The 14776-nt window shown below is 39.2% G+C and overlaps 2 protein-coding genes across 6 annotated transcripts in view; one reads left to right on the top strand and one right to left on the bottom strand.

Annotated features, from left to right (window-relative positions):
* The window catches only part of LMBR1 (limb development membrane protein 1), a 218787-nt gene that overhangs the window by 41108 nt on the left and 162903 nt on the right, over positions 1–14776 (bottom strand). The gene's annotated exons all lie outside the window — the stretch shown is intronic.
* RNF32 (ring finger protein 32) overlaps positions 1–14776 on the top strand; it is a 52251-nt gene that overhangs the window by 13769 nt on the left and 23706 nt on the right. For all 5 annotated transcript variants that reach the window (XM_054021118.1, XM_054021116.1, XM_054021120.1 and 2 more), the window contains exons 4-7: positions 10440–10582; positions 13781–13813; positions 14222–14346; positions 14556–14664. In XM_054021118.1, coding sequence (XP_053877093.1) covers positions 10440–10582; positions 13781–13813; positions 14222–14346; positions 14556–14664 — 410 coding nt within the window. The remainder of the gene's footprint in view (positions 1–10439; positions 10583–13780; positions 13814–14221; positions 14347–14555; positions 14665–14776) is intronic.

Genomic DNA, 14776 nt, shown 5'->3' with positions numbered 1-14776 from the left:
GTGGCTCTGAGCCTCCCAGGCTTGGGGACTAATGGCTCCTCCTCACTTTCTGTTGCCGGTACACAGATGGATGGGGGATCTAGAGGGTGGAGCTAGGTCTACTGGCTGAGATGGCCAGGAGCCAGTCTCCTCCCTGCAGAGCAAGTTGTTTTCCTTCCTCCTATGGTGTACTAGACTCAACAAATGAGTAACAAATAGGACAAAAGGGAGTGGGGAAACAAGGGTAGTGTTAATATGTTCACATGGTTATGGTTCCACATCAGTTAAATATAAAACCCAAATAAATAAATAAAGTCCTTTTATTTGCCTCATATAAATGGTGTGAGTCATTATGGAAGCTGAAGGCTTAGTTGAAAAAAATCAGTTAAAGTGTGAATGTATTCATTTGTTTTTTTTTTTTATAAGAAAGACAAAATATTTCCTTCCCAACTCATAGCACTAACTAAAGGGTCCAATATAGTATTTTTTGTGCAAGTGATTCCAAGGAATTTATTGAAAGACAGAAAACATTTAAATTACTCATTTTAAAAAATTTTATAAAGTACTCGTTTTTGTAATTTAAAATTGAAAAAAATAAATTTAACTTTTATATTTAAACATCTTCATGTAATCTTCAGTATATCTTTACACAATAAACTGTTTACATTTTTGCCATAACTTTTTCCCATCTGTCACACTAATTGTATCCTCATACAATATTTCATTGTAATAATTACATTTCCAGTTCTTATTGTTGTAAAGACAACCTGAAAATGTGAAGTGATGCAATGTTCTCTTCCTAAGTCTGCAGACAAGTCAAACAATAACTCAGGTCTGTATTGCCCCACTCACCTCAGCAGGGACATTAACTTTAAAGCTTAAGATGTGCAATTTAAATGTCAATATTTATAATTGCCTCACTTGTTGATCATTTTAACAGAAACATCAAGCTAATGCGAAATGGATTTGTCATTTAAACTTTTGGTGTGTAAACATGAATATTCTTGCATCTTGACGACTCCAACCTCCATCCCTAGGGCCTTGACAAATGCAATCATGCCCCACTTGTATTCATTCAAAATGCTGCTGCAAAGATCATTTTCCTGGCTAGTCGCTTTGATCCTATCACCCCTCTGTGTGTGTCCAACCACTTTCTCTCCCTTCTCTACTGCATCGTAACAAATGACTCATCTTTGGTTTTAAGGCTGTTCTGTCCTATCCCTGGCCTACCTATCATCACTTATTCTCTATTGAGACATCCATGCCTGCCTCCACTCTGCTATTGTTGCCAGCCTTTGCCACCGATTTAGGAAAATTTCCGACAAGCACCTTTGTGCTTAACTCTCATATCACCCCTCATGCATAGCAGGAGCTCACAGTAAAAATCCACATAGCCACCTCATTGCCCTTCATCAAATGGCTCGTTAAAATTCTTCTCTGTCATGATGTCTACAAAAAATGTATGGTTAAGTAGATGTGCTATGACCACTGCTTTTCATGCTGACCAAATTTGCTTCATTGTTATCTTGTGCTTCCAGTGTCTGTGTATCCACATGTTGTTTCTTGTCTTATACTTAAATGGTAAGCTCTGTGGGGCAGTGACTGTCTCACTGTTACGTGTTTGAACAGCACCTAGTAAAATGGGATTTCAATCCATGATTGGGGCCTTTAGATACTACTGCAATACAGATAATAAACAACAGCAAAACTTTTCTCATGACTTGGACTACCACATGGGCTATTTAAAATTGTATTAATTTGCAGATTTCTGAAGATGTCAGTCATAATTGTTTCTACAGGATCTCTCCTCTCTCTTTTAAAGCCCAAATTTTACTTCAACAACTATGACGCTGATAGAGGAATGCATTTTACTACAGTGAAGTTGATGGGAGAGTGCATTTTTCATCAGTGAAGAGAATATTTTGCACTACTAGATATAATACTTTAATTTCATACACTTTATCTTTGCCTCTAGTCCTGGATTCGGGATGCACTTCCAAGCACCCAGAACTATGAGCTCCAGGATCTGTTGATAGCGGCTGGATTAATGTCTGGGTATCAAAGCTGCCCAGAGACAGTACTGAGGATCTCCTGAGCCTGTGGAAAAAAAGTATGCATGAGGAACTGTACATGCCTGCCAAAAGAACCCGCCGGCAGCATTGGTTAAAGTTTTCTTTGCCCCTATTTTAGGCTGGTAATGCAGCATATAAGATTGCTTAACAATACTAATAGATTCTTGGCTTAACTGCTTGATCAAGAAGCTGTTATTTTCAAAGTAACGAGAAGTTTGTGTGTGATGTGATGGAAATCTATAGTTAAAGAGTATAAACTATAGTAAGAAGAAACTTAACCTTAGACATTATGCTTATTTTAAGTATATTGAAATTTTTTTTACTGTCTACAAAACAATCATGTTTTTTTAGTAAACCTGTGTGCCTCATGAATAAAAGTTTGCAAATAAACTCGTAAACTGAGATAAACCATAAAGCCAGACTCAGCTTTTGAAGACGTATTTTAAGCTCTGTGAAACTCTTCCCTCTCTTCACAAGGACTGGAATTCCTGGATAAAAACTTCTTTAACAATTCAAATCATAACAGTCCTTGGGTCAGAAGTAAAGAAGTCTTCCTCACATATAATCTACTGGCAGAGCTCAAGAGGGTGGGTTCAAATGTATTCCATTTGGCATTGTCCACAGCTAATTGCTGCACATTCCAGCTGACTCCGTGCACGGATAGTAACTAAAACATACTGGACAGGCAGAATTATGAAGTGTACATAAAGGCTCACACAGATAGGAGGATGTTACACTTTGTGGATGGATATTTATCAATAAATATTTTTAGAAAGCCTCTGTGAAAGATGTTTTAAGGAGAACCACACTGTGAAAGGAAAGATTATCACAACCGCTTGCTCATTTCAAGCCTTGTAGTGTAATCTTAGGATCTCTGCTTGATAATTTTAGGGATGATGGTATTGTGCACAGTCAAGTCCAATAACTCAAATTATTACATATACCTACTTCAAAAATTCATGTTCAGGATCTGGAACCACACACGCAGCAAGACCTCTAAAGATTTACCAAACTCTCTGTATCAGTAAGCTTGTGGATACTTTGGTGATTATTCAGGGAAATAATCATGCAAGGCACTCTCATTGACAATGGATATCAGCCTGCCAGGAGTTGTTGCAAAGATGCTGGGAGTCCCCACTGGAATCAGGAGTCATTACAAAGACACTGGTCACAGGAGGAAGAACAAGACCATATCAGCTTTCTGGACTAAAAGTAGTTCATCTAATCTTATCACTGCAAGCTCACGGTCAAGGAAGAATCTCTCTAATAAGGTCAGGCTGTGGTTCTACATGCAGGGTGTGCCACAGTCTGCATCACAAAGCCATATAATTGTTCTAAAGGGCTGAACAAAATGTGGAATCAAAGTTGTATACACCTGAAAAGCTACAAAAATGGACTAGATCAACCAAAGACAGATGATCCAAAGGGAATGGAGTTTCCCTTTGGAATTCCTCCACTACCTTCCTGAGATCTTGAACCAGACCAATGCCAACCTAGGACATTCACAAGACTTCCCAGGATTGTCAAGACAAAATGGTACTTCAAAGGAATGGACACAGAAGCAATAGCAGTAGAATCCATCTCAGGACTGACTAAAGAGCATCTTGTATGTCTTCTACCTTAATTCCTCTTTTAGATAAGATAACCCAGAAAAACCAGGGTGAAAGAAACATCATAACACAGCCTCAAAAAGGTCTCAAACGCACTGGTACTTGGTGGCAATGCTAGAAACCTGATTCTTCTGCTGGTGTGTAAGGAATTCTCTCTCTCCAGGACAAATTAGGCTGATGAGCTTGGATACACAAGTCTGATGGCATGAGTTTTGAAAGGGATGCAGAAGAAAAGATTACTCAGAACAAGTTGTTGCTAATCTCTGAGCTTCTAGAAAAGACTCTACATCTAAGGGTTATGACAGGTTTTGATCAAAATTCAGCCACTGCTAAATACAAGAACATAAATTCACCCAAATGTGAGATTTCCAGTATTCTGTTATTCCTTCAAGAGGAATTGGAATGCATTTTAAATGGTAGTACTCTCAAGGTCCAAACTGCATCACTAGATAACCTTCTAGATTCCAGAAATTAGACAAAACTAGATTTTCATCCACATGAGGAGGTTCATCAATGCAGCAAAGATTATCAACCCTTCCATGATGCACTCTTTCCCTACCTGGAAATATAACAACTGTGTAAGCCTTAAGAAGTTGCCCTTTTGAGCACTTTAGGGAGGTATGTCTCTTCTTCCTTTCAGTTAAAATTGCCTTCCTACGGTAGTAGGGCTGTCGATTAATTACAATTAACTCATGCGATTAACTCAAAAAAATTGATCACGATTAATCACAGGTTTAATCACACTGTTAAACAATAAAATACCAATTGAAATTTATTAAATATTTTGGATTTTTTCTATGTTTTCAAATATATTCTAGTCTGTGTTGTAACTGAAATCAAAGTGTTTATATATTTTTTATTACAACTATTTGCACTGTAAAAATGATAAAAAAAATAGTATTTTTCAAATGACCTCATACAAGTACTGTAGTGCAATCTCTTTGCTGTGAAGTGCAACTTACAAATGTAGATTTTTTGTTGTTGCATAACTGCCCTCAAAAACAAAACAATGTAAAACTTCAGAGCCTACAAGTCCACTCAGTCCTACTTCTTGTGCAGCCAATTGCTAAGAGAAAGAAGTTTGTTTACATTTACAGGAGATAATGCTGCCCACTTCTTATTTACAATGTCACCAGAAAGTGAGAACAGGCATTTGCATGGCACTTTTGTAGCCGGCATTGCAAGATATTTACGTGCCAGATATGCTAAACATTCATATGCCCCTTCATACTTCAGCCACCATTCCAGAGGACATGCTCCCATGCTGATGACGCTCATTAAAAAAATAATATGTTAATTAAATTTGTGACTGAACTGCTTGGAGGAGAATTGTATGTCCCCTGCTCTGTTTTACCTGCATTCTGTCATATATTTCTTGTTATAGGAGTCTCAGATGATGACCCAGCACGTTATTCATTTTAAGAACATTTTCACTGGAGATTTGACAAAATGCTAAGAAGGTACCAGTGTGAGATTTCTAAAGATAGCTACAGCACTCGACCCAAGGCTTAAGAATCTGAAGTGCCTTCCAAAATCTGAGAGGGACGAGATGTGGAACATATTTTCAGAAGTCTTAAAAGAGCAACACTCTGATGCAGAAACTACAGAACCCGAACCGCCAGAAAAGAAAATCAACCTTCTGTTTATGGCATCTGACTCAGATAATGAAAATGAACATGCATCGGTCCGCACTGCTTTGGATTGTTATCAAGCAGAACCTGTCATCAGCATGGACACAAGTCCCCTGGAATGGTGGTTGAAGCATGAAGGGACATATGAATCTTTAGCACGTCTGGCATGGAAATATCTTGCGACGCCGGCTACAGCAGTGCCATGAGAACACCTGTTCTCACTTTCAGGTGACATTGTAAACAAGAAGCGGGCAACATTATCTCCTGCAAATACAAACAAGTTTGTTTACCTGAGTGATTGGTTGAACAAGAAGTAGGACTGAGTGGACCTGCAGACTCTAAAATTTTACATTGTTTTATTTTTTAATGCAGTTTTTTTTTACATAATTCTACATTTGTAAGTTCAACTTCCATGATAACCAGATTGCACTACAGTACTTGTATTAGGTGAACTGAAAAATACTATTTTTTGTTTTTTATAGTGCAAGTACTTGTAATCAAAAATAAATATAAAGTGAGCATTGTACACTTTGTTTTCTGTGTTGTAATTGAAATCAATATATTTGAAAATGTAGAAAACATCCAAAAATATTTAAATAAATGCTATTCTCCTATTGTTTAACTGTGCAATTAATCACGATTACTTTTTTTAATCGCTTGACAGCCCTACTTCCTAGTAAAATCATTTCTGCCCTCAGGATGTCAGAGTCAGGAGTTCTCCATATGACAGCATACTGCTTATTTTGCCCAGAAAAGGCAGTTCTCAGAACTATGCCTTATTTCACTCACATATCAAGCTACTTTGTTTGTACACCATGAAAACTGGCACTAATATTTCTGTCCTAATCTCTTGTACAGTATGGCGAAAGATGGCCCAGTGGCGAAGGTGCTAGCTTAGGATGCTGGTTCAGTTCCCTGCTCTGCCCCTGACTTCTTTTATGACCTTCGAGAAGTCAATCTCTCTATGCCTCAGTGCCCTTTCTGGAAAACGAGGCTATAGTACCCTCCTACTTCTTAAGGACGATGAGGATAAATACATTGACGATTGTGAGGTATTCTGTTATTGCGGCAATAGGGGCTGGTCGGATATTGGTGAAAATAAATTAAAAAGTCTACTGTACTGTCCCCTTTCACTGAAGATGCAGAGGTAAAAATACCTCAAAATTCGCCTAATTGAGATGGATTAAGGGCTGCATTGTCAAAGATTATAAGGTGTGTTCGTGAAATCTGCACTTAGAGTCACAGTTTATACCAGGAATGAGAAATCCTGCACATCTGAACAAATTTGCAAGGCATCCATGTAGCCAAGTCCACATACATTTAGCAAGCACTACAAGTTGGCTTTTCATTTGGCACAAGGCATGGTTTATCTAACATGCTGTGGGAGCGAAATACAAATAAAATAATGTGATTATGGACCTGCAGAAAGTTATTTCTACTCTATCTGGTTAAAACTTTTATTTTTGATCCCTATTCCTGCCTATGCATGGCTGTTTCCACTAACCATATCAATGAAGGATAGCTGGCATGTCATTTGACTGAGAAAAGTACAGCTTACCTGTTAAATTCTTCTCTCCTAAGTAGCATGCTAAGAAATCTGACCCACCGTGTCTTAAGAGATATTTTTAAAATATGTATTTGTTTAAAAGGGAAAGTTTTATATTTGATTAAAAGTGTAATGGTGTTTGTTTGAGTGTTATCCCAGAACAATATGCATTTCTCTACAGGTGTATGTGAACCTAATTTTTCAGCTTTGGAGGTTTTCCTCTGACCACCATGGCATGAGTGAGTCATTTTAGCACTTTATCATCTGATCCCCAGCTCTAGTCCACCCCTGTAACTATGCAATGGGATCCAACCTTTCAGAGAAGAATTGCAGGGTATGCCACCTAAGAAAAAAGAAATTAGCCCTTAAATTAATTTTTTTCGTTATATTGTCCTGTAATTTCTTTACGCTTTAGAATAGAATCATAGACTATTAGGGTTGGAAGAGACCTCAGGAGGTCATCTAGTCTAATCCCCTGCTCAAAGCAAGACCAACACCAACTAAATCATCCCAGCCAGGGCTTTGTCAAGCCAGGCCTTAAAAACTTCTAAGGCTGGAGATTCCACCACCTCCCTAGGTAACCTATTCCAGTGCTTCACCACCCTCCTAGTGAAATAGTGTTTCCTAATATCCAACCTAGACCTCTCCCACTGCAACTTGAGACCACTGCTTCTTGTTCTGTCATCTGCCGCCACTGAGAACAGCCTAGCTCCATCCTCTTTGAAACCCCCCTTCAGGTAGTTGAAGGCTGCTATCAAATCCCCCCTCACTCTTCTCTTCTGCAGAGAAACTAAATAACTAAATAACCCCAGTTCCCTCAGCCTCTCCTCGTAAATCATGTGCCCCAGCCCCCTAATCATTTTCATTGCCCTCTGCTGGACTCTCTCCAATTTGTCCACGTCCCTTCTGTAGGGGGGGACCAAAACTGGACACAATACTCCCGGTGTGGCCTCACCAGTGCCGAATAGAGTGGAAGAATCACTTCCCTCAATCTGCAACAAGGGCACACCGCTGACTCATATCTAGCTTCTCGTCCACTGTAATCCCCAGGTCCTTTTCTGCAGAATTGTGCTTTCTCAGTTGGTCCCCAGCTTGTGCATGGGATTCTTCCTTCTAAGTGCAGGACTCTGCACTTGTCCTTGTTGAACCCTCATCAGATTTCTTTTGGACCAATCCACCAATTTGTCTAGGTCAGTGCTTCTCAAAGCCGGTCCGCAGCTTGTTCAGGGAAAACACCTGGTGGTCCGGGCCGGTTTGTTTGCCTGCCGCATCCGCAGGTTCAGCCGATCGCAGCTCCCACTGGCCGCGGTTCGCCGCTCCAGGCCAATGGGGGCTGCGGGAAGGGTGACCAGCACATCCCTCGGCCTGCGCCGCTTCCCTCAGCCCCCATTGGCCCGGAGCACCAAATCGCGGCCAATGGGAGCCGTGATCGGCCGAACCTGCGGACACAGCAGGTAAACAAACCGGCCCAGACTGCCAGGGGCTTTCCCTGAATAAGCGGCGGCCCGACTTTGAGAAGCACTGGTCTAGGTCGCTCTGGACCCTATCCGTACCCTCCAGCATATCTACCTCTCCCCCCATTTTAGTGTCATCTGCGAACTTGCTGAGGGTGCAGTTCATCACATCATCCAGATCATTAATAAAGATGTTGAACAAAACCGACCCCAGGACCGACCCCTGGGGCATTCCACTTGATACCGGCTGCCAACTAGACATCGAGCCGCTGATCACTACCCGTTGAGCCCGACAATCTAACCAGCTTTCTATCTACCTTTTATAGTCCATTCATCCAATCCATACTACTTTAACTTCGTTTGTTTGATTTCAGAAAAAAAATCACAGAAGACGTTTTTCATTGATGCGCATTAAAAACAGACATCTCTGCTTTTTTTCTTTAGTATAAAGACAAATGGGCTGAACCTTCAGCTGCATCTTTCCACCTCCCCCAGTCCCAGGGCTGGATGGGGGCCAAAATGGGTGGTGCTAAAGCCAGCTTTGTACTGTCTAAGGATTCCTCCATGTAGGAATGGAATCCTGAGCTGCCCATGTAGACTTGTTTTAAGGTGAACCACCTTTTTCCTCCCTTTGACTCTCCTCAGTTTCCCCTCTCTCCTGCCTCCAGTTCCCTTTCCACACAGGATCTTACTGACTTTTTCAGAGAGAAAGTCAAGAATACCCAGTGTGGCCTCCTGTCTTCCCTCCCACTTTCTTTTTATTCTTCCATTTCAGAGAGAAGTTTCCGATTTCCTCCCCTCCTGTAACCCTTTCCCCTGCACCAGTGACGCCCTCTCATTCCAACTTCTTGATATCCCTACTCCCCATGCCCCTCTCCTTGGCCTCTCACTTTCCTCAGGCTCCTTTCTTTCACACTACAACCATGCTTTAGTCTTTCCCATATTGCCTTACCACACCTGCCTCTACAACTAGTATCTCATCTTCCCTTCATCTCTAAACTCAACGAATGTTCTGTCTACATCTGCTATTTGGAGTTCCTTTTCTCCATTTCCATCATAGATTCTCTCCAGTCTGCCTTCTGCCATCTTCTAAAATGGTTCCCAAAGTCTATAATAATCTCTTCCTGGCCAAAGTTTAGAATTAATACTCCATCCTCATCCTCCTTGACCTGTCAGCTGCCTGTAGTGCTGTAGACCATGCTCCTTTTTCTTGAAAATTCGCCCTCTTTTGGCTTTCATGACTGTTACGTCTCCTGATTCTTGTCTTGTTTTTAATCGCTCTTTTAGTATTTTGTTCAGAGGTTCCTCCTTGTGACACCTCCAGCTTTCTGTATGGGTCCCAAGTAGCTCCACGCTCAACCCCTCCTTTTCTGTCTATACCACCTCTCTGGGTGATCTCATTCACAAATGTGAGTTCAGGTATCATTTCGGTGCTGACTATTCACATATCTAGCTCTCCACTCCTGTTCAAACTAAAATGTCATCCAGTCTTCCTGACATTTCCCTGTAGATATCAAGCCATTGGCTTCAGCTCAGTATGCCCATAAGAGAGCTCTTACTCTTTTCTCTGCAAGCCCTCCTTCCTCTCAGTCACTATGGACTGCACCCCTATTGTCCCGTCACTCAGGCCAGTAAGCTAAGCATCATGTTTGACTCCCCCTCAACTGGATCTCCATATACGTTAATATACTTGTGTATAAAAACACTCCAACAATTTTTTGTATTGAAGGTTTTGAAAGTACACTGTGTTTTTTATATGAGGCACTAGGCATTTAAGTTTAATAACCCTTAAGTAGCTATTAACAGATAAGGAAATGCATATTACCTGAATGTAAACAATTTAAATGAAAAAACATGTTTCTGCTTCAACCTTATACATTGAACAAGGCCCAGTTCTGATGGGTGCTAAACACCTCATGCCTGGTGGTAAGCATGCCCAACTACCATTGGTTTGAGTGGGAGCTGAGTGCTTTCAGCACATTGCAGAATCAGGTCTGTAGTGAATACTCCATGATAGGTTGGAATGTAGTTTGGTTATGAATTTGTATACAGTATTTTTAAATAGATGCATAGCAATGAGGTTTATGTGAAGAAAAATTTAATCCTGTAGAAGTATCAATGTGTGTCTTTTTTCCCCCCCACTGTAGCTCAGAAATTGGGCTTAGTTGAGCCTCCTTCCTTGCCACTAACAGCAGAAGAGTGGGATAAAGTAAAGCAAAGATCTATAAAACAGGGAGATTCTGTTCAACCTTGTGCAATATGTAGGGAAGAATTTGCACTTCAACCACAGGTACATTTATAACTTTTGGAGTGTATTCTGCACAAAAACATTCTTTAAACAGTTATTCACTTATTATTAGTTATTCATTTTCCAAAGTTATGGTTATGCTAGAAAATTGTAGTTGGAACAAGAGGAAAAAATGAGAGATTCCAACTTGAGATATTTGCTGACTTAATGAGCCTGTTGTGTAACTTATTTTTCTACAATTATTCATTTGCTGTATTTCCATTTTACTTTAGTTTATGTGAATTTGGTACTTGTGGAATGAACTGGATTGACAGAACTAAAGTTTAAAGACTATGCAAGAACAAATTCAACAAAGGTGATAGCAGTGAAAAAGTTCCCGCAGCACCCAGTGTGTGTCACAGCCCTTATCCAGAGAGAGCTTTCTCTTAGAGGTCAGGAAACAGTTCAGTCTTCATCCAGGCCTCTGACACCTCTACAGTCAGTCAGGATACAATTTGTGGTGATTGTTTTTTTGTTGTGGAACCATGTCCATAAAGAAGAGTACTGACATCAACTCATTTCATGAGACATTTAACTATAAGATAGTGAATTTTGGTCAGTAGTGACCTTGGGTAGATTTGAACTAGTGACCTGGATGTGAAAATTCTATTTTGTTATCGTACAGCTTGGCTCTGCAAATACTTACTACCAGGTGGAATCCCACTGAAGTCAATAGAACTTCAGAAGTGTTTGCAGGGTCCAATACTTAGATTGCAAGCTGTTTGGGACAGAAATCATGTCTGTTTTGTGTGCATCACTGAACACACTGTCCGTACTCCACAAATAATTTTTATAAAAGGTTGTTTTCACTGGTTCTCCTTTACTAAGAGAATGTTAATTATATTGCCTAATTAGAGGATCATTAGACCACGTTCTTGACTTTCTAGGTTATGCAGGCTCCTGCTGCTCAGAGATCCTGGCATTCCCAGATCCTGAACTATTCATACACATTTAGCTGTCGCATCCTGTACTCTTTAGTTCCCAGTTTTAGCTCGTCTCAAAGTCTCAACACAATTGAGGATTTCTTCTTCTCTTGGCTGGAGTAACTCTGCTGGGCATCATTGCGTTCAGCCCTCAACTCCATAAGGTACTGAGCAGCTTCAGCTCCCATTGAGTTCAGTGGAAGTTGAAAACTACTCAGCATTTACATCAGTACTTACTTGAGCGTAGGGGGGAAGTAGTCTAGGCAATTAGGTGTTAAAGTAAAAAAAAAGTTGTATTGAAGCAGGTAGGCTGTGCGTGGCCTATTTCTTGCTCTTCTATAAATTAAAGTGTTAGTCTCTGAAGGACATCTTGTTAAGGCAGTTTATGTTGTCTGCTGGTACCAGAAAAGGTAGAAGCCAATTATTGTTAGAAATCTTCTTGATGAACCTCAGTAACAGACCTGTCAGACAGGAAAGAGCAATAGCTTCAGATGAGGCCATTTTAACATAGTTTTGTAGCTAACAAATATCTGGTAGTCAGGAGAAAACCCCATATCCACATATGGATAAGGGGATTCTATTGAGCATGCTCAGTGAAATCCCTAGATGTCACTTAAATATCTGATTGCCTGTCCAACCATTATATGGCCAGATCTGAAGCTGCCCTGGAGAGAGATGTGGTATAGAATGCTTAATAGGACATTCTTTTGCTGCTGAAAATATTACTCTAGGGGGAAAAAACTAATAGACCTCTATATCTAGTCTTGCAAAACTTTCATAGGTCTGTGCCCACTTGGGGTTTGAGCCAAAGTGGCTAAGGCCTTAACCTTAGTTCATCATTATTATTGTACAGTAGTTATTGATTGTGCAATTTACTTTAAAAAAAGTCTTATTTCTCTTATTTTCTTGTGATGCTAGTTTTAAAAAAATAGTTCTTTAGTTGTTTTTGTCCACAGAGTGTAACTGGTGTATCCCCAATTCAAATTGGTCATTTAGTCACAATTTCTGAGGGCATGTCTGCATTTTACCTCAATGGTTTTATACATCAAATATGTGCAGTGTAAGCATAATTGCATTAAACATTTTATTAATATTCCCTCATGTATAATTTTATAATTACTTAAACAAAAAGGACAAGTAACTAGCTAAAGAGGAGTGCTGTTCTTTAGACAGGTGTTAATGTAATTAGGAGGAGAAAATCATTATTCAAAGTTGCTTGTAAGTTTCTTTCTGCATTTTGGGGTATTTTTCTGCTTTGTTTGTTGAACTGGGGTGGGGGCTGTGGGTGGGTTGAAATTTCAGTTTTTGAGGTGGATTATTTATTTTTCCCCCTTTTACCACATTGCTACCTATTTAAAGAAAGTATAAAATTGCACAAAGACAGGTGGGATGGCCGTGAAGAACAAGGCTGTTCTGCCAAACTCAGGCCGTCTGGCTACCCTTTAGGTCTAAGTTTTAACTAGAGAGAGCAAAAGACAGCACTCATGAAAAGGTTACTTTAGATTTGGCACAAAAAAGGGAAATGTCTCTGGAATTCTTTTTGTCCTGCATGTTTCATTAAATGTCCTCCCTCAAGGGAAAAAAGCCACTGTATCTGAAAGCTTTTCCTTTAGCTGGCTGTTTAGCCATTAATCCTTTTGTGTTTGCCAGCTCAGTAATGCACATACTTATTCTAGTTTCGCTCCTTCCCCAGTTTTTCCTTCCACTAAGGACCAACTGCCTTTTTTGTCTAATGCTGTACCTTTTGTCAGAATAGAGATCACTACCATTTGATAGGAGTTTGGGTCAGAAAAAGGTGAAGTTTGCATGAAGCTTGTGAGCACACTTTCTCTGAGAAGACTATGTGTGCTGCATATCACTTATTGAAATTTAACTGTTTTCTTCGGGGGGGGATCAGTTTTTATTTTAAATGTATTTTCTCTTGTCATTTGGCATTTTATGACTCCTCCTTCGCCCCATTTGCTATGGGCTTTTCTATATGAAGCAGTTCAAAACTAATGAATGACCATTTTGTTTCTTTGAGCTGTACTTTATTTTTCTAGTTGCTTCCTACAGCAGTTTTTTATGCTGTTCATTTATATTTCTCTTTTTAGAATAAAAATTGCAAATATTTTCATTTTCATTTTCAATAGAAGTCTTTTGCAATACTACCAACAAGCAGGATTGTTAACCTTTCTACATTCAGATTTTTTCTTTTACTTCATGTATTTTTGGTGTTCAGCTTTTAAACTAGTTTAAACTTCAAGCTTTTCTTGTTTTTTTTTTCTGTGAACAATAGGTGCTGCTTTCATGTTCCCATGTATTTCACAGAGTGAGTAGACCCTGTTTTAACTATTAAAGCATGCAATACAGCATTCTTGTAATTTAAATACTCTAAATCTACCGTAAGCACAATTTCTGTTTTTGCAAGAAGGCATTTTGACTCAATATCATGTACTGTTAGAAACATAATTTACAGATATTATTATTCCTGTTTTACAATGTTACATTTTGCATACAAGGGAAACCCACATATGTTTGTATACGGATTACTAAGTATGTACATCGAAGTGACAGATAGCTTAATTCATAATATTTGACTCCATGTAAGTCTAAAAAGATTTATCATCCATTTTCTTATTTCCAGTAGTTTGATATAAATGTATATTCTTGTAAATATATGCTATTTTGAATTCATGAAAGTGACTACTTACATTTTAAAATGATAATATTTTTCTAGGCATGCCTGAAAGCTTTTGAAAAGTTTGCAGGTAAAAAGACCTGTCCTTTGTGTAGAAAGAAGCAGTATCAGACCAGAGTAATACATGATGGGGCGCGTCTGTTTAAAATAAAGTGTATTACGAGGTAAGGATTACTTCCAATAGAGTTGTTGTTGCTGAACATTTATTTTGCTGTATTGCTCCAAGTTACATCCTGAAAATTCAGCACTGGTGGATGCACAGTAAATATTTAAGTGTTTGAAAATTTTCAAATGGTTATGTTTCAGGTAATTATTTTGTTCTCTTTAAATTTATGTTTGCATTTGTTGAACATCGACATTTTCTTTTCAATAGAATCCAAGCTTGCTGGAGAGGGTATATTGTTAGAAAATGGTATAAAAATTTGAGAAAAACAGTACCTCCGCAAGATAGCAAATTAAGAAAAAAATTCTTTGAAGCAAAGGTACGTTGCATTGTTTCTTCAGTCTCAGTTAATGTTCTATTCTTTCCTAGCCTTCCATTAAATCAAACATTCTCAAAGCCTCAGTCAGTCCCTTTCTAGGTGCAAAGAGTGA

The sequence above is a fragment of the Malaclemys terrapin genome, chromosome 2 (genome assembly GCF_027887155.1).
Source record: "Malaclemys terrapin pileata isolate rMalTer1 chromosome 2, rMalTer1.hap1, whole genome shotgun sequence".
In the NCBI taxonomy this organism is placed as follows: domain Eukaryota; kingdom Metazoa; phylum Chordata; order Testudines; family Emydidae; genus Malaclemys; species Malaclemys terrapin.
This window is presented reverse-complemented; position numbering and strand designations above follow the sequence as displayed.